Genomic DNA, 26448 nt, shown 5'->3' with positions numbered 1-26448 from the left:
TTTCCGATTCCCATTCTCATTCCAGTTCCTCGATCAAACTCCTCCTCTGTAGAAACCCTAATTCCGACAGAGGTGGTCATTTCCCTTGCTTCTCTTTTTTCACTGTATTGTTTAATGGAATTTTAATTGTATGTCTGACTTTTTTTTTTTAAATTGAATTTTAATTATATGTCTCACTATATTTCAAGTCATCTTTTGACTCTTCTCAAGTCATATACAAGAGTTTCTCAAGTCGTTCTTTAGGACATCTCCAGTCATTCCTTAGGGCATCCCAAGTCTTCGTTGAAAATTTCAGTTCATAACTTGAGAGATTTTAAATGTTTATACCATTAGTGCATTTCAAATTGCACCTAGTGACATTCCAAGTCATGTTTTGACGCTTCCTAAGTCATACTCTAAAGTTTCTCAAGTCGTTCCTTAGAGCATCGCAAGTCGTTCATTGAAAATTTCAATTCGTAACTCTAACGGATTTTGAATGTTTATACCCTTGATGCATTTCAAATTGTACCTAATAACATTTCAAGTCATGTTTAGACGCTTCCTAAGTCATACCCTAGAGTTTCTCAAGTCATTCATTAGGGCATCTCCAGTCGTTCCTTAGGGCATCCTATGTCTTTCGTTGAAAATTTCAGTTCGTAACTCGAAGAATTTAAATGTTTATACCTTTGGTGCATTTCATATTGTACCTAGTGACATTTCAAGTCATGTTTTGACATTTCCCAAGTCATACCCTAGATTTTCTCAAATCGTTACTTAGGGCATCTTCAGTCGTTCCTTTGGGCATCCCAAGTTGTTCCTTGAGAATTTCAGTTTGTACCTTAAGGTAATTTAAATGTTTATACTCTTGGTGCATTGCAAATTGTTCCTAGTGACATTCCAAGTCAAGTTTTGACATTTCCAGTCAAGTTTTGACATTTCCCAAATCATACTCTAGAGTTTTTCAAGTCGATCTTTAGGGCATCTTCAGTCGTTCCTTAGGGCATCCCAAGTCGTTCCTTAAGAATTTCAATTCGTACCTCAAGGTATTTTAAATGTTTATACCCTTGGTGCATTGCAAATTGTTCCTAGTGACATTCCAAGTCAAGTTTTGACATTTCCCAAATCATACCCTAGAGTTTCTCAAGTCGTTCATTAGAACATTTCCAGTCGTTCCTTAAGGCATCTCAAGTCGTTCATTAAGGCATCTTCAGTCGTTCATTAAGGCATCTTCAGTCGTTCCTTAAGAATTTTAATTCGTACATCGAGGTATTTTAAATGTTTATACCATTGGTGCATATCAAATTCTACTTAGTGACATTCCAAGTCATGTTTTGATGGTTCCCAAGTCATACCCTAGAGTTTCTCAAGTCGTTCCTTAAGGCATCTAAAGTCGTTGCTTAGGGCATCTCAAGTCGTTCATTGAGAATTTCAGTTTGTAACTCGAGGGATTTTAAATGTTTATACCCTAAGTGCATTTCAAATTGTACCTAATGACATTCCAAGTAATGTTTTGACTGTTCCCAAGTCATACCCAAGAGTTTTTCAAGTCGTTCCTTAGGGCAACCCAAGACGTTCTTTAGAAATTTTAGCTTGTAACTCGAGGGATTTTAACTGTTTACACCTTAGGTACATTTTAAATTGTACCTACTAAAATTCTAAGTCATGTTTCGATTGTTCCCAAGTCATACCCTAGAGTTTCTGAAGTCGTTCCTTAGGGAATTCCAAGCCGTTCTTGAGAATTTCAGTTCGTAACTCGAAGGATTTTAAATGTTTATATCCTTGGTGCATTTCAAATTGCACCTAGTGACATTCTAAGTCATATTTTGACGTTTCCCAAGTCATACCCTAGAGTTTCTCAAGTCGTTCCTTAGGGCATCTCAAGTCGTTCCTTGAGAATTTCAGTTCATAACTCGAGTGATTTTAAATGTTTATACCCTTGATACATTTCAAATTGTACCTAGTGACATTTCAAGTCATGTTTTGACGATTCCTAAATCATACCTTGGAGTTTCTGAAGTCGTTCCTTAGGGCATCCCAAGTCGTTCCTTGAGAATTTCAATTCGTAACTCGAGGGATTATAAATGTTTATACCCTTGGTGCATTTTAAATTGTACATAGTGACATTCCAAGTCAGGTTTTGACATTTCTCAAGTCATACCCTAGAGTTTTTCAAATCGTTCCTTAGGACATATGAAGTCGTTCTTTAAGCCATCCCAAATCGTTCCTTGAGAATTTCATTTCATAACTTGAGGGATTTTAAATGTTTATACCCTTGGTGCATTTAAAATTATACCTAGTGACATTTCAAGTCATGTTTTGACATTTTCCAAGTCATACCCTAGAGTTTCTGAAGTCGTTCCTTAGGGCATCTGAAGTCGTTATTTTGAGTAATCCAAGTTGTTCCTTAAGAATTTTAGTTCGTAACTCAAGGGATTTTAAATGTTTATACCCTAGGTGCATTTCAAATTGTACCTAGTGAAATTTCATGTCATGTTCGTTTGTTCCCAAGTCATACCCTAGAGTTTCTCAAGTCGTTTCTTAAGACATTTCAAGTCGTTCCTTGAGAATTTCAGTTCGTAACTCGAAGGATTTTAAATGTTTATACCCTTAGTGCATTTCAAATTATACCTAGTGACATTCCAAGTCATGTTTTGACGTTTCCTAAGTCAAACCTTAAAGTTTCTCAAGTCGTTCCTTAAGGCATCTAAAGTCGTTCTTTAGGGCATCTCAAGTCGTTTCTTGAGAATTTCAATTCGTAACTCGAGTGATTTTAAATGTTCATACCCTTTGTGCATTTCAAATTGTACCCAGTGACATTCCAAGTCATGTTTTGACGGTTCCTAAATCATACCATGGAGTTTTTGAAGTCGTTCCTTAAGGCATCCCAAGTCGTTCCTTGAGAATTTCAGTTCGTAACTCGAGGGATTATAAATGTTTATACCCTTGGTGCGTGTCAAATTGTATCTAGTGACATTCCAGTCATACCCTAGAGTTTCTTAAGTCGTTCTTTAGGGTATTTGAAGTCGTTCTTTAAGGTATCTCAAGTCGTTTCTTGAAAATTTCATTTCATAACTTAAGAGATTTTAAATGTTTATACTTTTAGTACATTTAAAATTATACTTAGTGACATTCCAAGTTATATTTTGACATTTCTCAAGTCATGCCCTAGAGCTTCTCAAGTCGTTTCTCCTGACATCTGAAGTCGTTTCTTAGGACAACCCAAGTCGTTCCTTGATAATTTTAGTTCGTAAATCAAGGGATTTTAAATTTTTATACCATAGGTGTATTTCAAATTGTACCTATTGAAATTCCAAGTCATGTTTCGATTGTTCCCAAGTCATACTCTAGAGTTTCTCAAGTCGTTCCTTAGAACATCTCAAGTTGTTTCTTGAGAATTTCAGTTCGTAACTCGAAGGATTTTAAATGTTTATACCCTTTGTGTATTTCATATTGTATCTAGTGACATTTCAAGTCATGTTTTAACGTTTTCCAAGTCATATCCTAGAGTTTCTCAAGTCGTTCATTAGAGCATCTAAAGTCGTTCCTTAGGGCATCATAAGTCGTTTATTAAGAATTTCATATCGTAACTCGAGTGATTTTAAATGTTTATACCATTGGTGCATTTCAAATTGTACCTACTGACATTCCAAGTCAAGTTTTGACGTTTCCCAACTCATACCCTAGAGTTTCTCAAGTCGTTCCTTAGGGCATCTGAAGTCGTTCTTAATGGCATTCCAAGTCCTTCCTTGAGAATTTCATTTCATAACTCGAGGAATTTTAACTGTTTATACCCTTGGTGCATTTCAAATTATACTTAGTGACATTCCAAATCATGTTTTGACATTTCCCAAATCATACCCTAGAGTTTCTTAAGTCCTTCCTTAGGGCAATCCAAGTCGTTCCTTGAGAATTTTAGTTCGTAACTCGAGGGATTTTAAATGTTTATACCTTTTGTATATTTCAAATTGTACCTACCTAGTGAAATTCCAAGTTACATTTTGACATTTCCCAAGTTATAGCCTAAAGTTTCTCAAGTCGTTCTTTAGGGCATCTGAAGTCGTTCCTTGAGAATTTTAGTTCGTAACTCGAGGGATTTAAAATGTTTATACCCTTTGTGAATTTCAAATTGTATCTAGCTAGTTACATTCCAAGTCTTGTTTTGACGTTTCTCAAGTCATACCCTATAGTTTCTTAAATCGTTCTTTAGGACATCTCAAGTCGTTTGTTGAAAATTTCAGTTCGTAACTCGAGGTATTTTAAATGTTTATTCCCGTGATATATTTCAAATTGTACCTAGTGGCATTCCAAGTCATGTTTTTACGCTTCTTAACTCATATCATAGAGTTTCTGAAGTCGTTTTTTTGGGCATCCAAATTCGTTCGTTGAAAATTTCTATTCATAACTCGAGGGATTTTAAATGTTTCTACTCTTGGTGTATTTCAAATTGTACTTAGTGACATTCCAAGTCATGTTTTGACGCTTCTTATGTCATACTCTAGAGTTTCTCAAGTCGATCCTTAGGGCATCCTATGTCGTTCGTTGAAAATTTCAGTTCGTAACTCGAAGGATCTTAATTATTTTTACCCTTGGTGCATTTCAAATTGTACCTAGTAACATTGTAAGTCATGTTTTGACATTTCTCAAGTTATACCCTAGAGTTTCTCAAGTCATTTCTTGGGGCATCCCAAGTCATTCCTTAAGAATTTCAGTTAGTATCTCAAGAGATTTTTAATGTTTATACCCTTGGTGCATTTCAAATTGTACCTAGTGACATCCCAAGTCATGTCTTGACGATTCGAAAGTCATACATTAGAGTTTCTCAAGTCGTTCTTTAGGGCATCTAAAGTCGTTTCTTAGGGCATCTAAAGTTGTTTCTTAGGGCATCTCAAGTCGTTCCTTGAGAATTTCAATTAGCATTTCGAGGTATTTTAAATATTTATATACTTAGTGTATTTGAAATTGTACCTAGTGACATCCCAAGTCATGTCTTGACGCTTCCAAAGTCATACCATAGAGTTTTTCAAGTTGTTCCTTAAGCATCTTCAGTCATTTTTTATGGCATCTCAAGTCGCTCCTTGAGAATTTCAGTTCGTACCTCTAGGGATTTTAAATGTTTATACTCTTGGTGCATTTCAAGTTGTACCTAGTGACATTCCAAATCATGTTTTGACATTTTCTAAGTCATACCCTAGAGTTTCTCAAGTCGTTCCTTAGGGCATCCCAAGTCGTTCTTTGAGAATTTCAGTTCATACCTCAGGGTATTTTAAATATTTATACTTTTGATGCATTTCAAATTATACCTAATAACATCTCAAATCATGTTTTGACGCTTCTAAAGTCATACCTTAGAGTTTTTTAAGTCGTTCATTAGGACATCTCCAGTCGTTCCTTAGTGTATCCCAAGTCGTTCGTTGAAAATTTTAGTTCGTAATTCAAGGGATTTAAAATGTTTATAGCGTTGATGCATTTTAAATTGTACCTAGTAACATTCTAAGTCATGTTTTGACGCTTCCCAAGTCATACCCTAGAGTTTCTTAAGTCGTGCTTTTGGGCATCTCAAGTCGTTTCTTAGGGCATCTCAAGTCGTTTCTTAGGGCATCCCAAGTTGTTCTTTGAGAATTTCAGTTCGTACTTCGAAGTATTTTAAATGTTTATACTCATGGTTCATTTTAAATTATATCTAGTGACATCCTAAACCATGTTTCAACGCTTCTCAAGTCATACCCTAAAGTTTCATAAGTCGTTTTTTAAAGCATCCTAAGTCGTTTGTTGAAAATTTTAATTCCTTAAGACATCTCCAACGACCTCTATTTTATTTTCTAAAATCTATGCAAATGCAATGCCTTACCCTTGAAGCCTTTTTAGTAATGATGTGCGTACTAGGGTGATGTTTTATGATGTGTCCGACCTTTTGCCCAAAAACCATCATTTTTACATCCCAGTGTTAAAATTTTATTTCATTCTATGATTTATGTTTAAGAAATTTTTTATGTTATTGAAAATGCTACTTATTGATCACGAAATGAAAGGAAGCAAGAAAAGCTTAAGAATCAAACAAACAAAGAAAGCTTGAAGAAAAGTCTCTGTAATCAATTGATCAAAAGTTACAGCAAAAGAGCTATACACAAAGCTTTATACCGTAAAAACCAACTAAACAGCAATCTAACCAACTGATTTCTTTCTAACAAGAATAAGCCACATGTCACACTTCTATTGGTCATGACTGACTAATTCTTTTAAACAATTAGTTCCAGTAGGATCTTGAAACCTGTATCCTCAACATCCCCCCTCAACCTCAGCATGGGGACCAAGCCTGAGGTTGCAACAATGATGATGATGCAGAGGGCTATGAAGTCAGAGAACATCCAATCTTGAGAATCAAATAACACAAATGCAGATTCCTCATCCAATTTAGACCTTTTGCATTCTGTACCCCAGAGTACTGAAGCAACATCTTTCTGATATCTGTTCCGAGAACATTTGCTAATCGAATAACCATCATTCGCATCAAGTCGTTGCCAAGACACAGTGAACCAGATGAATTGTGTGCTCTTCTTCTTCAACCTTGCTTTCAATCGACATTACTACACTTTTGACCAACAATCTTTACACTACAAGAATCACTACCACACAATCAACTACAACTACAATTCCTTTGCAACTCCAATCAACTTCAACTTTTTATTTTTGTTTTTATTTTTTACAACTCCTTTGCAAGACAACATCAAGAAACCACCACATGACAACTACAACTTCAACTTCAACCACAACTCAGAACCCAATGAACTACAATTCCTTTGCAACACAATCACACAATCACCATATCACCATATCACCATATCACCAACACTAAGAAGAAGCACAATCACCATAACACCAGTCAAAAGCAACACACAAGAACACAAAGAATGACCCCCAAAATTCACAATTGAACTCAAAGAACAAAGCAAAGACTATCAATCACCATGAATCTCAGCACACAAGTCAAACAACCACCAAAACGCACAAACCCGATGAACAAAACACCAAACACCAACCCCAAATACCACATACTGATAGAAGCTACCCAGATGAAATTTGGATACTGATACAAGCTTTCACAAACCCAAATAATACCACCAAGTACCAAAACCAGATACATATATTCTCAACTGAACAAACAACAAAGTAGATGTTTGAAATGACCAAAGAGATCAAAGGACATAGAATACCCGATAAACCAGAGAACCTCAAAGGAGCACCAAGAACTCTGATTTCTATCGAGAACAAGCCATGAGTCTGCCTCCCCAAAGCAAGTGAACCCATCCTCATAGAAGCAATCAGAGTGCTGACCAAAGTCATCTCATCAGACCTCGTAAACCCATCAACCATAATTTTATCAAACAGTCGAAGTGCATCCCAGTTGCGATGGCTTTGCATGTACCCAGAAACAACGCTGATCCAAGACAGCACGTCATAAACCAAAAACAGAATCAAGTCGAAATCTTTGCGAGCAGAAGTACCAGATGAAAAAAGAGATTGGATCGAGCGCAAAAAAGAACAGAACCAAGAAGAATTATGAGTAGAGAAATCAAGAGATGAATCTAGAGTTTGGATAGCAAGAACAAATGAAATAGCAAGAAATGATAGAAAAGGAAGACTATTTGGATACTAAGAAAATAGGAAACTATGTGTAGAGAAAGAAAACAAGAAAAAGTGAATTCGAAAGGCGCAGCAAACTATCCAAATTCAGCTAAGAAGCTTGAGGGATCGTCAATGGCGCTAGCCGAATGCTCTGATACCATGATCACGAAATGAAAGGAAGCAAGAAAAGCTTAAGAATCAAACAAACAAAGAAAGCTTGAAGAAAAGTCTCTGTAATCAATTGATCAAAAGTTACAGCAAAAGAGCTATACACAAAGCTTTATACCGTAAAAACCAACTAAACAGCAATCTAACCAACTGATTTCTTTCTAACAAGAATAAGCCACATGTCACACTTCTATTGGTCATGACTGACTAATTCTTTTAAACAATTAGTTCCAGTAGGATCTTGAAACCTGTATCCTCAACACTTATCCCGTCACTGTAGATTTCAATACAACAATGCCAGGTAAGTTGTCACTAAAAATTGAAAAAATAGTTAGGCAAAAGTGCAAAACAGCTTTGTTGTTATTTTTTGATAAAATAAATACATTATTAAATTTTTTTACTTTAAATCCTTTAGAATGGATCATTAGGGTCAAAATAACCGAACGGACATTAGGAGTGGGCCAAGGAATTGTGAAGCCCAAGGCGTATAGCCCAGCGTGAAAATAACGCTAACGGTAACCGACAATGAGTGGGTGCGTAAAAATCACGCACCGCCTTAGTCTCGACTATAAATTAACGGTCACCTCCATTCACTCAACAGTCATCAGACTCATCACACACACAGTCACAAACCTCTGAGTCTGAGAGAAGAGAGATAGTCTCAGTCCTCCCTCGATGATTCTCAGTCGAAGAGATGAAGAGAAAACTTTTCTCTTCTTCTTCTCTCCAGTCAGTCTCCGACTGCCTCCTCCCCAATGCCTCCATTCCATTCAATTCTCATTCCCATTCCCTGTTGGATGCCTACACTCCAGCACCGCCTTGCCCATTCCCATTCGCATTCCGCCAGAAACCCTAATCCCGACCACACCTTCTCCGTGCCACTCGACGACGGCCGATTAGCTGATCGAAATTGGCCAAGAATTTGGTGGCCTTCTCTTCTTCTTCTTCTTCTTCTCTCCAGTCAGTCTCCAACTGCCTCCATTCCATTCCCACTCCCATTCCCATTCCCTGTACGATGCCTCCACTCCAGCACTGCCTTTCCTATTCCCATTCGCATTCCGCCGGAAACCCTAATTCCGACCACGCCTCCTCCGTGCCAAGGTTCCTTCTTTCTTTCCCTCTGATTCTTTTTCTTTTAATTCTATTATTGTGTTTTTTTTTTCTTTTTCCTTTTTCCTTTGTTTGGGTTGGTTGGTTGTTCGAGGAATGGCTGACATTCTACGACTCCGACTCAGACATACAGTGACGCTTAAGGGCTTGAAAAGAGGAGGGAAGTCACCACTCACCACTCATGGGGTAGAAAAGGTAATGGAATTCACTCCAGATAGGTATATGGAGCTCTCCTTCTCTCTCTCTCTCTGCTTTCATGGATGATTTATGTTTTGTTAAGAAGAAAGTTGACATGCATCTCCTCTTGTTGACATACAATATGCTCTCGTAGCTCAGTTGGTTAGAGCACCCGTTTAGTAAGCGGGAGGTCTTGAGTTCGACTCTCAACGAGAGCAAATCAAAACTACCTCATTCTATGTTTGTTAAACTATACCAGAATACCAGAATTGCATTTGCTTTGTCCGTATGTCCCTTCTAACATTGGTACACCTATTCCTTATATTGTTTTGCATTCAATCAATTGAATGTGAAATGCATTATAATCCTCAGTTCACTACCTGTGATTTCTCTATGTCTTATGAAGACTACAATGACTTGATGGAGCTCACTGAGGAAATGTTGAGTGGTATGCACGAATCATTGCTCATCTTTTCTGGTGGTATGCACTTAATATATAGATGCCTTTTGTCCCATTTGAGCTGGAGTCTGTTGAGAAGCTAATGGTGTTGTGAGAGACCTAGCTATTTCCTATTGGCCTTGGCATTTCAGATTGATTTGTTTTCCCAAGTAATTATTGATCACTCTCTCCCTCTCTCTCACCCACTCTGTTGAGAATAAACTTTGTTTTGGTAGAATAAAGATAAGGAAGGTGCTATCATGAAATTAAAAGAGATAAAAAGGTTTTGGTTTCATAGTTTTGTCATGCAGATTGTAAGCTGGAGAACTCCGAATGCACAGTTTGAATTTTAAATTTCATTCTCTACAGTTTAATTTTGTGATCATACAACGCCTCTGATCTCACCTCCCCCTGCCACGTGTGCTCTATGCTGCTGTCCGAAACCCCATTTACTGGTACTTTCATATCTTTCTAGGGCTTTTGGTAAGGCAACTAGTCTTTATACAGTAATTGTAAGTTTAGATCTGTCATTATGTGCTTGTTTACCGAGAAAGTTTAGGGAAGTGGAAATAAAATTAGCAATTGGTGATTGAAACTGTATATCTTCACGGACTCTGACTTGCTCCGGCATTGACGCACCCTTGAACGAGCAAGGGCTTGAAAAGATCAAAGAGGCCTGGAATTCATTCATAGGTTTCTAGTAATTCATTGTTCCAATGACTGTGTGCTTGAGTATGTAAACAAGTATGAAGGCCTAAGTGTAAGCGACGTGGAATATCAAAAGGATGATATCACTGCCATGTATCGTTTGCTGGCTGGTTTTCAAAATTAGGGATTATTTTTATCTAATCTAGGGTTTCATATCATCTGTCACTTTCATTCTGCTCTGTTTTTGTTGAATTGAATTATTATTTTTTATCCTTTTCTTATGCAAGGGCGAATCATGAGCAAAAGATCCTCCTCCTCTTGCTCCTCCTCAAAACTTTCCAAGTCATGGATAATGCAAGGTCTCAAATTGTTGTCACCCCCACTCACTTTTTTTATTATTTTTTTTTATGGGTATGGCCGTATATATTTATATGCTCTTCTTTCTTCCTTTGACTGTTAGTTTTTGTATTTCCTTTTCCCCTAGTTTACTTGATGATTGAAATCCTTTCTGCTGCATATTATGTTCTCTCAATTCGTACTGCTTTTTATCACATGGACTAAAAACCGGTCATGATGTGGTGTTGGTGTTGCCCAATTAACTAATCGACTGAATTTTATTGGTGGTTTCTTTGGTGAAGCTCTGTACAGCTATTGGTTTAATTTGATTTTGCTCCAAGTTGTTGGTCATCAAATACTTTCTTTATCTTTCTTTGCAAATAATAGCAACTTATTCAATTCATCTTTCGCCTTACAACTAATTTTTCAACTCTATGAAAAAGAAATACATGGATCATATACTTTCTTTGAAGCTCTGTACAGCTATTGGTTTAATTTAATTTGATTTTGCTCCAAGCTGTTGGTCATCAAATACTTTCTTTATCTTTCTTTGCAAATAATAGCAACTTATTCAATTCATCTTTCGCCTTACAACTAATTTTTCAACTCTTTGAAGCCCTGTACAGCTATTGGTTTAATTTGATTTTGCTCCAAGTTGTTGGTCATCAAATACTTTCTTTATCTTTCTTTGCAAATAATAGCAACTTATTCAATTCATCTTTCGCCTTACAACTAATTTTTCAACTCTATGAAAAAGAAATACATGGATCGTATAATGGAGTAAAGTTGAGTCTTGTAGATCAGAAGTATAAAACTAATTGTATTGGTATGTTGTTGGCTGCCCACTCCCATGGAAAATTCTAGATTCACCCACCCCTTCTTAGATGTGTATGCTTCTCATTAGATGTTTGCTCTGTGGGAGAGCAGTTTAAAGATTTTATGGATTTTGTTTCCCAAGTAAATTATTGATCAATTTAATTAGTCACTTCATCTCTCTCTCTCTCTCTCTCTCTCTCTCTCTCTCTCTCTCTCTCTCTCTCTCTCTCTCTTACTCAGTCACTGTCGAGAACTTTGGTTTCATAAAAGAAAGATAAGGGAGGTGCTATGATGAAATTAAAAGTGATAACAAGGTTAAAATGGTTGGTTTTGGCATGCAGATTGTAAGCTGGAGAACTCATCTGAAATTCCCAGAGGAAGCAAAGCTCTCTGCTGAGCACGCTCCTCTGCAATCATGTTGAGCAGAGGCTTGGTACCAAGGGAGCTCATGAATCTCTCTCTCTCTCTCTCTCTCTCAAACTTGGTTTTATAAACAAATGATAAGGGAGGCGCTATGATGAAATTAAAAATGATAACAAGCTAACAGTGCTCCATGAAAGGTAGTCATATGATTGAATGTTTGAAATCGGTATTCTGTGTGGGAAGCATTTTAAAATTTTATTTGAGTTTTTGCCCAAGTAATTTATTGATCTATGTAGTTAGTCACTTCATTTCTCTCTCTCTCTCTCTCTCTCTCTCTCCCTATCTTCTTACTTATTCCTCAAATGTAGGTAATGCATTGAGAAGACTATTTCTGTTTGGGTTATCTATTTGGTGAAACATGTAGAATAGCTTATATCTGACGTTTTACGCTTTCCTGCGAGCACAGAGTTTGGTGAGTTAATATTGAATCATCGAGTGGGTTAAGGTCAAACTCAAATTCGATGGCAAACTCAAATTTAACCTCTGGAGCATTATTCTGGTTACAAATCAATCATTGAGTTCTATCTTGCTGCTAGTTCCTGTGGTACATTGTACATATATATTTCCCATGTTCCAGTTGATTCTACTAGTATGGTTGTATATTATGTCTCATATGCCTATGAAAAGGCCTTTGAAATCTTTCTTAGAAAGGATACCAAATAACTATATGCAAGTGATTGTCTAAAGAACAGATTATGAGTTTATAATGTGCCTTCAGTTGTGAACATCTGTGTTGAATGGATAAACTGAAAATGTTCTACCATTGGCTTCATCTTGAGTAGATGGAAGTTATGAGTTGAGTGTATTGTATTTCCTTAACTTTTTCTTTTGTTAATTGTTAGGTGGTTATGTCATGTACTACTTCTACTTAATATTTTCTTGTGCATCTCTGTAGGAATATATTTTGGATGGCCGACTCCATTCATGCAGCTAGGGCATAGAAACCCCATCACTGACACAAATGTTTGGAAGTTGGACACGTGATCAGACTGAGACATTGATGAAAAAGTCTACTTCATGTTGCTCCTTTTCAGCTGTTTCTACATCATTTGTGTCCAGTTTGCAACATGCATAGCAGTTTTGATTTTGCAGGTTCCAGGTATGCTGTGAACCTCTGTTCAGTTATTGATTTAATTTGATTTTGCTCCCAAATTTCTTCTTTTTTGTTGTTGCAAATAATAGCATCTAATTCATTTCATCTTTTCTCGCCTTACAACTAATTTTCCAAGGCTATGAAAAAGAAATATTTCAACCGTCCAAGTTACTATCAAGGAACACAATAACAAACGTGAATGCATGTTTTGGACTTGGGAATGTTAATTTGTCCCTGCCTAGAAGGTTTATTATTACAACGACCAATTCTTCTTTCTTATTTTTTTTTTCCTGAAAAGAAAATGACCTTATTCAATATGAATCAGTCAATTTTAAGTAGTTCCTGCCTAGATGGTTGCACAACACTGACAAATGGAGTAAATCATCAAGGATATAATGGATAATGGACTAAAATAAGCATAAATTAACAAACACATCGAGTGCAAGAATCAAACCAACAAAGATTAAACAAACAATTTTGAAGATATCAACTTTATATTTCCTTTTCCAAATCCCATCACAGAGCATAAATTACTACATGTAGTTGATACCCAAAATCAGTGGATTTGAGCATTCTAAGCTCTCTATGCCCTAATCCCAAGAGCACGCTGAATCTCCAATGTAACCAAAAAAAAGTTAAGACTTCTAGAGATAGCATCTTTTGGCGGTCCAAGTTGCTTTCAAACTTTCCAAGCTTGGAGCCTAAGACGACATATTCCTAGATTAGCCAAATTGTAGTCAACTAATCTTATTGTTGGCCAGGCCGGCCCTGACTTTGGAAGGCTAGGGGCGAAATTTAAATTGGGCCTTTAATAAAATTTTTTGTAAAATAATTCACAATTGACAATAAATCAATTATGAAATTTTCGATCACGTCAAGAAATTAATTAAGAAATTTTGGTTTAACGTCAAGAAAATAATTGAAAAAAAATAATAATTTATAAGAATATAAGAGAAAAATTAAAAGGGAAAAACACACACTCAAACATTAATTACCTTCTTACCTTAATGGGACATTTCTAATTTCTTTCAGATTGAAAGAGCCTGTGGAGAATAACAAAAAAAAAAACCAGTTTTTCACAAGACTATATGGAGAAGCAGAGATTCGTCTTTGCCAAACATGCTCTTTGAATCCAACTTTCCAGAAAGAAGATATGTATTTTTGATGAAAAAAAAAAAAAAAAGAGGTGTAAACCCAAGGGCAAAAAGGATCCATTGCCATGCAGATGAGGATGTTGGCTTGCTTCTCTTGTGATTCACGTGAGAAGCCAAAGAAAAATGAAACAAGTTGACTAAACACAAATTAAGGAAATAAAAAGGTGGCTTTCAACTAATAATTAAGGAAAAATAGGTTGCATAATTCAAATTTTATATCTTAGAAGAACCTAGTTTTTTTTTTTGGTACAAAGGGGGGCCTAAGCCTAAAGAAAGAAACTAGATAACTATAGTTCTGACACAATAAGTAGAAGGACCTAATTGCAACGAAGACATTATAAATAGACCCAACAACTATTTTTTTTAATATATATATATATTAATATATACATAATATAAAAATTTATGGACCCCCCTTGAAGGTGGGCCCTAAGCGGTCACACTCGGTGCCCCCCTTCAGGGCCGGCACTATTTGTTGGAGGGCAACATATTAACAAAAGTATAGACATGTTCTGGTCATTTGGGAATATTAAATAGTTGTTAATAAGCTAACTGGCAGGACGGCAGTTAAATATATTAATAATGTTTTGCCGATTATGACACTATATATCTGTTGCACCTATTACCTGGAGAAATATTCAAGTTTGTTCCATGGCTTTTGAACTACCACTTACTTCATGCTTTCTGCTTCTCCTTGTACTGCTCCCATGTTCCACCATAGCTCAAACTCACAGAAACATATCTTTAGGCTCATCCCTTACTGCACGAAATGATAACTCATCCTGGCCATCCCCGTCTGGTGAATTTGCTTTCGGTTTTCAACAAATTGGAAAAGATGGATTCCTCCTAGCCATCTGGTTCAACAAAATACCAGAGAGAACCACTGTGTGGTCAGCCAACCGGAATAATCTAGTGCCGGAGGGATCCAAGGTTGAATTTACCAGTGATGGCCAGTTTATGCTCAATGATGCAGCAGGCAAACAAATATGGATTGCTGATTCTGCTGGTACTGTAACTGGAGTTGCCTATGCAGCCATGCTGGACACAGGAAATTTTGTGCTGGCCAACCAAAATTCAATCAATTTGTGGGAGAGTTTTGTTCTACCAACTGATACATTCCTGCCCACACAGACTCTAAATCACAGCAGCATACTCTTTGCTCGCTACACATCAACAAATTACTCAAGAGGCAGATTCATGTTTACACTCCAATCTGATGGAAATCTCTTGCTTGAGACAACGAATTTCCCACAAGATTCTCCCAATTTGGCTTATTGGTCAACCCAAACTAGCGGTACTGGCTTTCAGGTCATCTTCAACCAGTCTGGCCCTATTTACCTTAAAGCCAGCAACGGAACCATTCTTGAAATGGTATCAAACAATACACTTTCAATGCAAGATTTCTACCAGAGAGCAACTCTGGAGTATGATGGAGTTTTGAGGCATTATGTTTACCCCAAGAGCACCGGCTCAAGTATCGGAAGGTGGCCCATGGCTTGGTCTACTGTCTCCGTCACACCTTCAGATCTTTGCATGAGCATTACGCAAGATACAGGCGGTGGTGCATGTGGGTTCAACAGCTTTTGTAGACATGATGAAGGACGACCCATTTGCCGGTGCCCAAATGGTTACACCTTTATTGATCCAAATGATGAGGTCAAAGGATGCAAACAGACCTTCATTTCACAAAGTTGTGATGAAGCCTCACCCGAGACGGATCTTTTTGATTTTCAAGAGATGTCAAACACGGATTGGCCTCGCTCTGATTATGAGCATTTTCCGTCGGTAAGTGAGGATTGGTGCAGGCGAACTTGCCTGAGTGATTGTTTCTGTGCCGTTGCCATTTTCAGAGGCAATGTGTGTTGGAAGAAGAGAAACCCCCTTTCGAATGGGAGGACTGATCCCAGTGTTGGTGGAAAAGCTCTGATCAAAATAAGGAAAGGCAATTCTACTTTGAAACCTGCAAGCACAAATTCAAGGAAAAACAATTCAACTCTCATCATTGTTGGATCGGTGCTCCTGAGTTGCTTGGGGGTTTTGAATTTCCTATTACCATTGGTAACCTATTTGGTTGTTTCTCGCATCTATTCTAGAAAAGCTATGGTGGTTCAACCTCACCAAGCCATGCTAGGCATGAATATCAAGTATTTCACATATGAGGAGCTGAAAGTAGCTACCAATGAATTCAAGGAAGAACTGGGTCGTGGTGCTTCTGCAACAGTTTTTAAAGGAGTTTTAGCATCTGATAATGGGAAATGTGTTGCTGTCAAAAGTTTAGATGGTAAGGTTAGAGAAGATGACTTGGAATTCAAAGCTGAAGTGAGCGCAATTGGCAGAACAAATCACAGAAATTTAGTCCAACTACTTGGATTCTGTAACGAAGGGCAGAACCGGCTTCTTGTATATGAGTTTATGAGAAATGGCTCTCTAGCAAGCTTCCTCTTTGGAGACTCGAGGCCAAATTGGTACCAAAGAAGGCAAATTGCATTGGGAACTGCAAGAGGGCTCTTGTATTTGCATGAGGAGTGCAGCAGCCAAATTGTACACTGTGACATTAAGCCCCAAAACATTCTTCTTGATGATTCTTTCACAGCTAGAATTTCTGACTTCGGATTAGCCAAGCTTTTGAAATTAGACCAGACTCGAACAACTACTGGAATTAGGGGAACAAAAGGGTACGTGGCACCTGAATGGTTCAAAAACTTGCCCATCACAGTGAAGGTGGATGTTTACAGCTATGGCATTTTGTTGTTAGAGATTATATGTTGCAGGAAGAATTTTGAAGCAAATATAGAGGATGAGGATCAAATGATACTAGCTGATTGGGCTTTTGATTGCTATAAGCAAAAGAAACTGCACCTGCTTTTGGAGAACGATGAGACAATTGAAGACATGAAGAAGATGGAGAAGTATGTGATGATTGCAATCTGGTGCATTCAGGAGGATCCATCATTGAGACCCACCATGATGAAAGTGACACAGATGCTTGAAGGAAGTGTTGAAGTCTCAGTTCCACCTGACCCATCCTCATTCATAAGCTCAATACTCTAAGTGCTTGCTTACAATTATAATTCAATACTTCTGAATATCAGAACTTTGTGTGTTTGATCATCAAGGACCCCAAACCATCTGGTAGTCCTTAATTTAATATGTAGTAATGAATGTATAACAATTTCGTTTAAGATGTCTCAATAAAAATAATTATTCTGGAAATAATAAAAATAATTATTCTTCTTTATCCTATTATGTTCACGTTTCCAGTGATGCAAGAAGGATCCAAAGTTGACCTTGAGTGAGAGGAAATTAATTAGATAATTCAATAAAAACAAAAATAAATTTCATAAATATACATTTGTTTTGGGTTATAAAGGAGACAACAAAACCAACTGCTTCTGTTCAAAGAAGACACTGGATCATGTAAAGCCAGGAGTACCATAGCATTCCATCTGTGCTGATGAAGATCAATCAGATGCCTGCTGAGTGCTGAGCCAGTTCCAGCATCATGGACTCCCCAAAAAATTTATTGAACCTCACATTATTGTAGAGCATCATGGATTGTGATCCGCGTGCTCTGCAAATTAGCCAACAAGATTGCATTCTTAAGGCGGCTTTTTTACACCTTTTCAATTTTTGAGTTTTTTTGGCATAAATTTCAATTTTTCAGTTGATACTTCAAGTTTTCGTTTTTTTTTTTTCTTACAAATTTTGAAATTTAATTAATAATTCTTTTTATTGGGTGAGCTTGTAAATTTAATTAGGAGTGGACACAGGTTGGTTTGGTTCAGTTTAGCTCTCAAACCATAGACCAAACCAATGCCTTCGGGTTGGTGATTTTTCAAACCAAACCAACCCAATGAAGGTGAAACAATCGAACCAAACCAAACCAATTAAAGTCGGGTTGGGTTGGTCAGTTTGATCGGTTTGGACATGTCTCAAAATACAATTAAAATTTAGGCCCAAATTAAAAATGAATGAAACCCTCTGTAAGTTATAAAATTATTGTCTCTATTTTTTACACATCAACTCAATTTAGTGCATACCTGCTTTTACAGTGGAACAATTACAATCACATATATAACAAAAAAGCCATATATGTGAAACATTAATATTAATATATTAAAGAATAAATTCATGTGAAAGATTAATATTAACTTATTATGATATTAAAGAACATAGGCTATGAAACTAGGGAAGGTGAGATGAGTTTCCATTGCTTTGAGCCTTTGACCATTCTAAATAAGGTGAGATGAGAAACTAGACATGTGAATATTTAATTTAATTTAATTTTTTTTTTTTAGGTCGGGTTTGATCGGTTATTTGGAATATCAACTCGCTAACCAACCCATTTGAGGTCGGGTTATGAACCGACCTCTCTAAATTGGGTGTTAGAAACCGAACCAACCCAACCCATTTTGGTTGGGTTGGTCGGGTTGCATTGAGTTAAGTCCACCCCTAATTTTAATGGTTAAAAATATTTACTTCTAAGGTCCTAAATTTACATCATCATTTTTCTATATATCGTTTGATGAAAAAATATTATTTTATCAGATATTTAATAAATTTTTGTCGATTCATTTCTTTTTAATTTAGGAAATAACATATTCAAATTTAAACATCTTTAACATTGTGAACCCATAACATCTTTAGTAACTTTTATAACGTACAAAATTAACTGAATACGAGTGTTTATATTGTATGAATTATTCTATTTTTTGTTATATAATGGTGTTTTTGAAAAATTAAAGGAGTGATAACGTACTGATAAGTAATGTGATTTTTTATCTTTTTAAAAAAATTTGTTGTGGATAGGGTGAATTGGATGAGGGTTGATAACAATGCCACTTGCTCTAAAACCACATAGTTTTACAACTCATGTGAGCTTTCTGCTTTCCACGCTTTACATAATGCATAAATTAATCCAAAGAATCATTGATTTTCATTTAAAAAGTTTAAGTGGCTTGACCTTTTATCCAGGCATGAGCTAAACAGCCTAAACATTAGAGTAATTGATCTTATAATACACTTTTTAATTAATAAACCTGAGTCAAAGACTCAAACCATGCCATGCCGCGTAAGCAATAAACAGGAATGAATGGTTGAAGAAATCAAAGAGGGAGTTTCCAAGTAATGCCCTGTGTATAACCACCGAAAACGACGAAGCCAGTTTCCAAGTTATGCCCTGTATATTATTAACACTGAAAACGACTTTGCAGTAGCTCTGTACCTGACCCCCCCAAGCAAATAAAACCTTGAAAAAGACTTGCAAGCATAGTCCAAAGTGCCAAAGCTCAAACTCTAAATCTATCATGGAGCCTTTATTAATTTATTTATTTCTTCATTGATGAAGTCAAGCTCAATATTACTGATGAAGTCAAGCAATAAAGAGAGGCATGAATGCTTGAAGGAGTCAAAGAAGGGAGTTTCCAAGTAATGTCCTCTATATATACACAGAACACGACTTGCAGACCTGACCTGACCCCCCAGCAATGAAACCTTGGAAAAGACTTGCAACCATAATCCCGGTCGTGGCTTCCCCTAGACCTAGAGGATGAAAATTGAAAAGTAAAAAAGCTTCAGTCAGAGGCTGAGAACCATGCATTAATACACATTCACATAAGGCAATCAATAAGTTTAATTGATTGGTCTTTAATCTATTTATTGAAGATCTAAGTCAAGTTTGATCATCAGTTTGTAGCAAAATACTCATCGTTACCATCATGGCTTTTGCTCTGATACATCTTCATCTCTGCTTAAGCTTCTTCGTTTTCATGTTCATTCTCCCATGTTCCACCATAGCTCAAACTCACAGAAACATATCTTTAGGCTCATCCCTTACTGCACGAAACGATAACTCATCCTGGCCATCCCCATCTGGTGAATTTGCTTTCGGTTTTCAACAAATTGGAAAAGAGGGGTTCCTCCTAGCCATCTGGTTCAATGAAATACCAGAGAGAACCATTGTGTGGTCAGCCAATGGGGACAATCTAGTGCCACAAGGATCCAAAGTTGAACTGACCAATGATGGCCAGTTAAGGCTCAATGATATTGCAACTGGAAAGCAAATATGGTCTGCTAATACTGCTGCTACTACTGGAGTTTCCTATGCAGCCATGCTTGACACAGGAAATTTTGTGCTGGCCAACACAAATTCAAAAAATTTGTGGGAGAGTTTTGATGAACCAACAGATACAATCCTACCCACACAGACTCTAAATCAAAACAGCATACTCTTTGCTCACTATACGGCGACAAATTACTCAAAAGGTAGATTCATGTTTACACTCGAATCTGATGGAGATCTCTTGCTTTACACAACAAATTTCCCACAAGATTCTGCCAATTCTGCTTATTGGTCAGCCAAAAGTACAAATGTTGGCTTTCAGGTCATCTTCAACCAGTCTGGCCCTATTTACCTTACATCCAGGAACGGAAGCATACTTAGTATGATATCAAACAATACATTTTCAGTGCAAGATTTCTACCAGAAAGCAACTCTGGACTATGATGGAGTTTTGAGGCACTACGTTTACCCCAAGAGCACTGGCTCGAGTGTGGGAAGGTTTCCTATGGCTTGGTCCACTTCCTCCTTCATACCTCCAAATATCTGCTTGTCAATTGTGGAGAGCTCAGGTGGTGGTGGTGCATGTGGGTTCAACAGCTTGTGTACACTTGATGACCAAGGACCAACTTGCCAGTGCCCAAATGGGTACACCTTTGTTGATCCAAAAGATGTGTTCAAAGGATGCAAGCAGAATTTTGTTTCGCAAAGCTGTGACGAAGCCTCACCAGAGACAGATGATTTCGATTTACAAGAGATGCAGTACACGAATATGCCTTTCTTGGATTATGAGCATTTTCAGGGGGTAGCTGAGGATTGGTGCAGACAGAGTTGCTTAGATGATTGTTTTTGTGCTGTTGCCATTTTCAACACCGGACAGTGTTATAAGAAGGGACTCCCTTTTTCCAATGGGATGATTGATCCCAGTATTACTGGAAAAGCTCTTATCAAAATAAGGAAAGGCAATTCCACTTTGAGACCTCCAAGTACAAATACAAAAAACAAAGATAATTCAACTCTCATCATTGTTGGATCGGTGCTCCTGAGTTGCTTGGGGGTTTTGAATTTCCTATTACCATTGGTAACCTATTTGGTTGTTTCTCGCATCTATTCTAGAAAAGCTATGGTGGTTCAACCTCACCAAGCCATGCTAGGCATGAATATCAACTATTTCACGTATGAGGAGCTGAAAGAAGCTACCAAGGAATTCAAGGAAGAACTGGGTCGTGGTGCTTCTGCAACAGTTTTTAAAGGAGTTTTAGCATCTGATAATGGGAAATGTGTTGCTGTCAAAAGTTTAGATGGTAAGGTTAGAGAAGATGACTTGGAATTCAAAGCTGAAGTGAGCGCAATTGGCAGAACAAATCACAGAAATTTAGTCCAACTACTTGGATTCTGTAACGAAGGGCAGAACCGGCTTCTTGTATATGAGTTTATGAGAAATGGCTCTCTAGCAAGCTTCCTCTTTGGAGACTCGAGGCCAAATTGGTACCAAAGAAGGCAAATTGCATTGGGAACTGCAAGAGGGCTCTTGTATTTGCATGAGGAGTGCAGCAGCCAAATTGTACACTGTGACATTAAGCCCCAAAACATTCTTCTTGATGATTCTTTCACAGCTAGAATTTCTGACTTCGGATTGGCCAAGCTTTTGAAATTAGACCAGACTCGAACAACTACTGGAATTAGGGGAACAAAAGGGTACGTGGCACCTGAATGGTTCAAAAACTTGCCCATCACAGTGAAGGTGGATGTTTACAGCTATGGCATTTTGTTATTAGAGATTATATGTTGCAGGAAGAATTTTGAAGCAGAGGTAGAGGATGAGGATCAAATGATACTAGCTGATTGGGCTTTTGATTGCTATAAGCAAAAGAAACTGCACCTGCTTTTGGAGAACGATGAGACAATTGAAGACATGAAGAAGATGGAGAAGTATGTGATGATTGCAATCTGGTGCATTCAGGAGGATCCATCATTGAGACCCACCATGATGAAAGTGACACAGATGCTTGAAGGAAGTGTTGAAGTCTCAGTTCCACCTGACCCATCCTCATTCATAAGCTCAATACTCTAAGTGCTTGCTTACAATTATAATTCAATACTTCTGAATATCAGAACTTTGTGTGTTTGATCATCAAGGACCCCAAACCATCTGGTAGTCCTTAATTTAATATGTAGTAATGAATGTATAACAATTTCGTTTAAGATGTCTCAATAAAAATAATTATTCTGGAAATAATAAAAATAATTATTCTTCTTTATCCTATTATGTTCACGTTTCCAGTGATGCAAGAAGGATCCAAAGTTGATCTTGAGTGAGAGGAAATTAATTAGATAATTCAATAAAAAACAAAAATAAATTTCATAAATATACATTTGTTTGGGGTTATAAAGGAGACAACAAAACCAACTGCTTCTGTTCAAAGAAGACACTGGATCATGTAACGCCAGGAGTACCGTAGCATTCCATCTGTGCTGATGAAGATCGATCAGATACCTGCCGAGTGCTGAGCCAGTTCCAGCATCATGGACTCATCAAAAAATTTGTTGAACCTCACATTGTCACTCATCCCCTTTCTACGTCTTGTCTTGACCATAAACTCACGAGCCAGGTGGTGATGAGGTGGAGGTTCAAGTGGTCGCAAAACAATCCCCTTGTCAAGAGGATCCCCAGGAACTATAGCCCAATGATCAAAAACTGAGAGGCAAAATGCTTGCCCTTCAGTATGGTACCTCAAGTCCGTCTCTAAACCAAAAGATTCTATCACAGGTAAAAATGCCTTAACGATAGAAGCTGGGGTCCCAGCAATAGGTTGAGGAACAAAAACATGTTGTCCACACCTGCAAGATAGAACAGCTTTGATTGCAGAAATACAGTCAATTGGCGTTTGTATCTCCACATAATATACTGGCTCCATAAGCCGTGGGGTTGCCATCAAGAAAGATGAATAGGCCACACTTCACGCTGTGGGAATGATGACCAGATCCACGGTGCAGTGGCTCAGGTGCAATACTTGCATCAACTATTTTGAACTTAACATTTCTCATGGGCTCACCACAAAGGGGTCCTTCTCGAGCACCTCACTGAAACCCTTGAACAATGGAATCCTTCACTGCATTCAGCAACATCTTAGGTCCCTAATAAAAGGTCAAGCCTAAAAAGTGAGTTGTCTAATAGAATGTTAGGTCCCTTGTTACTATAATATTTATGATCATTAGGGCCAAATGCCCATATGGACTGTGCAACAAGAACATCCCACTCATATCTAGTCTGGAAGAAATTACCTATGTCCTTCTCTGACCAATTTTCAATGGTTACAACACCCTTCTCAATGTCCTCTGCAAGTCCTCTTTCCAATGGCTCTGCAATCATAGTTATTTTATTCTTCTTGTTGGGCGTTTCAGCAAAACACTTCCTTGATGAAGATTCCTCCATTGTTTCACAGAACGAAACAAAAGGGTTTGCAACCTTAACTTCTATTTGCGAATGGAGATAGAGCTCTCTAAGGTCCTTCATGATGGAATCCAAGTAAAGCTCTCCTGTACCAGATATTGTGTGCTCCCCAGACTCCTCAACTTTAATGATTGCAAGAGGATAACTCTTGCTGATCTTTCTAAGACCCTCCACCATTTTTGGCAACTCACTTGGATTTAGAGGCTCAATTGCCATTTTCACAACTGGGATAGTATTGAACTGAAGAGGACGGAATATGTAAGCAGCATCCTCATGAGCATGATCATAATTACACAGTGTGGCAGATTTCATTATAGACGTATCCACACCTTCAATAAGGACCCAAGTACCAGCAGCAGCCTCAGCTACTGGAATCCTATCTCGAGCTTGATAAAGCCATAATTTTGTCACTTCTTTGACTGTCATGTCCTCCTCGCCCTCCTCCGGTGAATAGCCTTCTCCCAACACACGTACACTCTGCCCTGTCTGAATCTTGCCACTATATACCCAGCCAAATGCATCAAACGCACTGCAGTCGGACTTGGGATACAATTTAGTCACATTTACCATCAAAGGGCCATTAGGATCACAATTTTTCATGGCCTTGTAAATTAAAGAGTACTCCTTATTTAGTCCAGTGTATATATGATCAACTTTCCTAGTTGCACCTCTGTCATTCAGGGAAGGAATATGTTGAACCAACATATCAGTGAAGCCTGAGGCAGAGCCAAAAGCTGAGCTAGAAGCCTACCTCAGCAGATGTCTAACATTCAATTTGTAAGCTGCATTGGCCCTAAGGGTGACACCGAATTCTGAAAGAGTTGCCTCCACACTCTTTTCATGTTCTCCAATCACCTGGCTATAAATTTTATACAGGGGTTCAAGCACAAACTGAACAAACGACCTTTCTCCTCCACTGGCAGGGGTTTTTCTCCCGAAAGCCCTGGCATCCGGATGATAGTACATATCTCCCCAGAGATGAGAAGCAAACTTATCTGTATCAAAAGGGATCCGATGGAATTTAACATATAGCTTAGCAAATGATTGCAATGTGAATGACCATCCTGCCGTAGCACTTGCAAAGCAAACATTTCCTGCAACGGGATCAGTAACTTGTACATGATTACCGGCAGTTGAAGAGGCAGCAGTTATGTGGTTATCAATAACTCGTCATAGCATAGACTATTATCATCATCCATTTTAACAAATAAAAAAAAAAAAAAAAAGATCTGCTGTAAGTGGATTTGAATTTGAAGCAGGCAAAGCAAAGTGCCAAAGGCAGAGGTCTACCACCAATTCAATAAAATCTGAAAACTTTTTCTAACTTGTATGGAAAATTAAGAAAGGGCAAATAGAGAGACAATATTATAATACGACAGGAGTCTTATTCTTATAATAGGGTGTTACATTAGTATTAGAAATCCTAGGAAGTAAAGCAAACCAACTTCAACACCGAAACAACTTCCTAGTGGGCTATTATTAGTATTCCCAATCCTAGTGTAAACTAGTTTTAGTTTACAGAAGCTTTTCAATTTTCACTCAGATTTCGTAAACTAAACTAAACTTACTTGTAAACTGATTACTCCGCCGCTTGCTTGCTATTTGTTAACAGGAAATAGAAAACAAACTTCGCATTCGGGTCGACGCCACCCCACTCTACGCCGCTCCCATGCCTGAAAAATCACGACTTTTAATCGATTTTTTTTGAGAAAATATAATTCAAATTGAAAGGTTTTGAGAAATTAACGAGCTTTCAAATTTGAAATTTTTCAGGGCTTACAGGAGACGAACAGAGCGGCGGCGGCGGCTGTTCCGCCGAAGTCGTAGGACGGTGGCGGTTTGGTCTAAATCTAGGCAGTTTTTTTTTGGTTTTGAAACAGTAATGGGGATTTCTTTTTTGTCAATACAAAGTAATGGAGATGAGATTGCATTAGGCCCATGCTTTTGCACAAATAACTTAGGAGGGTTCTGGAGTTTACATCAACGGCACTCAAACAGTGTTTTGGTTTCAGAAGAGAGAGAAAGGAGAAGTGGAATCGTGGACGAGAGAGAAAGACATCAATTGTTTATAACTAGACACGTGTTGGTATATTCTTTTATGGGTTAATTACATATATATATCTCAATTATACATCACTTATTAGTTGGGTAGATTTAAAAACTTTCATTAGAGTACATCAACTTTTTTGTCAATTGAATAACTCCGTTAGTCTGATCGTTAGGAAGACCGTTAAATACTTACGTGGTGCTGACGTGGCACACGCGGACCCCACCATTAAGCGAGTTTCCAAGTAATGTCCTCTATATATACACAGAACACGACTTGCAGACCTGACCCGACCCCCCCGCAATGAAACCTTGGAAAAGACTTGCAACCATAATCCCGGTCGTGGCTTCCCCTAGACCTAGAGGATGAAAATTGAAAAGTAAAAAAGCTTCAGTCAGAGGCTGAGAACCATGCATTAATACACATTCACATAAGTCAATCAATACAGTTTAATTGATTGGTCTTTAATCTATTTATTGAAGATCTAAGTTAAGGCTAATTGATAGTGCAACAGGCAAGCAAATATGGTCTGCTGATAGTACTGCTGCTACTACTGCAGTTTCCCATGCTGCCATTCTTGACACAGGAAATTTTGTGCTGGCCAATACAAATTCAACCATTTTGTGGGAGAGTTTTGATGAACCAACAGATACAATCGTACCCACATAGACTCTAAAGCAAAACAGCATACTCTTTGCTCACTATACAGCGACAAATTACTCAAAAGGTAGATTCATGTTTACACTGCCATCTGATGGAAATCCCTTGCTTTACACAACAAATTTCCCACAAGAATCTGCCAATTCTGCTTATTGGCCAGCCAAAAATACAGAGGTTGGCTACTTGGCTTTCAGGTCATCTTCAACCAGTCTGGCCCTATTTACCTTACAGCCAGGAACGGAACCATTCTTGAAATGGTGTCA

General features: G+C 37.7%; 2 protein-coding genes, 1 non-coding gene and 1 pseudogene across 6 annotated transcripts; 3 read left to right on the top strand and 1 right to left on the bottom strand.

The window, feature by feature from the left end:
* The first annotated feature begins 9201 nt into the window (after positions 1-9201).
* Positions 9202-9275, top strand: TRNAT-AGU (transfer RNA threonine (anticodon AGU)). The gene has a single exon. It is a non-coding gene; the product is annotated as a tRNA-Thr (tRNA).
* Positions 9276-9724: 449 nt separating this feature from the next.
* LOC147296096 (G-type lectin S-receptor-like serine/threonine-protein kinase LECRK3) lies at positions 9725-17204 on the top strand. Of its 4 annotated transcripts, XM_086243272.1 has the most exons (4): positions 9732-9779; positions 9866-9951; positions 12615-12818; positions 14688-17204. In XM_086243272.1, the coding sequence occupies exons 3-4, from the start codon at positions 12737-12739 to the stop codon at positions 17015-17017; spliced, it is 2412 nt and encodes an 803-aa protein (XP_086099398.1). In that variant the 5' UTR covers positions 9732-9779; positions 9866-9951; positions 12615-12736; the 3' UTR covers positions 17018-17204. The 4 variants fall into 4 exon arrangements, with proteins under 4 accessions (XP_086099390.1, XP_086099398.1, XP_086099409.1 ...); XM_086243264.1 differs by having other exon boundaries at positions 9725-9951; XM_086243283.1 differs by lacking the exons at positions 9732-9779; positions 9866-9951 and adding an exon at positions 10183-10503.
* Positions 17205-19451: 2247 nt separating this feature from the next.
* Positions 19452-22285, top strand: LOC147296095 (G-type lectin S-receptor-like serine/threonine-protein kinase LECRK3). Its single transcript, XM_086230058.1, has one exon. The coding sequence runs from the start codon at positions 19684-19686 to the stop codon at positions 22096-22098; it is 2415 nt and encodes an 804-aa protein (XP_086086184.1). The 5' UTR covers positions 19452-19683; the 3' UTR covers positions 22099-22285.
* On the bottom strand, positions 22261-26432 carry LOC147296094 (110 kDa U5 small nuclear ribonucleoprotein component CLO pseudogene; annotated as a pseudogene).
* Positions 26433-26448: the final 16 nt, after the last annotated feature.

The sequence above is a fragment of the Dryas octopetala genome, chromosome 1 (assembly GCF_963921425.1).
Source record: "Dryas octopetala chromosome 1, drDryOcto1.1, whole genome shotgun sequence".
Classification (NCBI taxonomy): Eukaryota; Viridiplantae; Streptophyta; class Magnoliopsida; order Rosales; family Rosaceae; genus Dryas; species Dryas octopetala.
The sequence above is the reverse complement of the archived record's forward strand: the minus strand, read 5'-3'. Positions and strand labels throughout refer to the sequence as shown.

Coding starts and splice junctions, on each gene's coding strand:
- LOC147296095 (XM_086230058.1), top strand. CDS start 19,684: ATGGCTTTTGCTCTGATACATCTTCATCTCTGCTTAAGCTTCTTCGTT.
- LOC147296096 (XM_086243264.1), top strand. CDS start 12,737: ATGTTGCTCCTTTTCAGCTGTTTCTACATCATTTGTGTCCAGTTTGCA. Junction 12,819..14,687: donor TTTGATTTTGCAGGTTCCAG/GTATGCTGTGAA, acceptor GTTCCACCATAG/CTCAAACTCACAGAAACATA.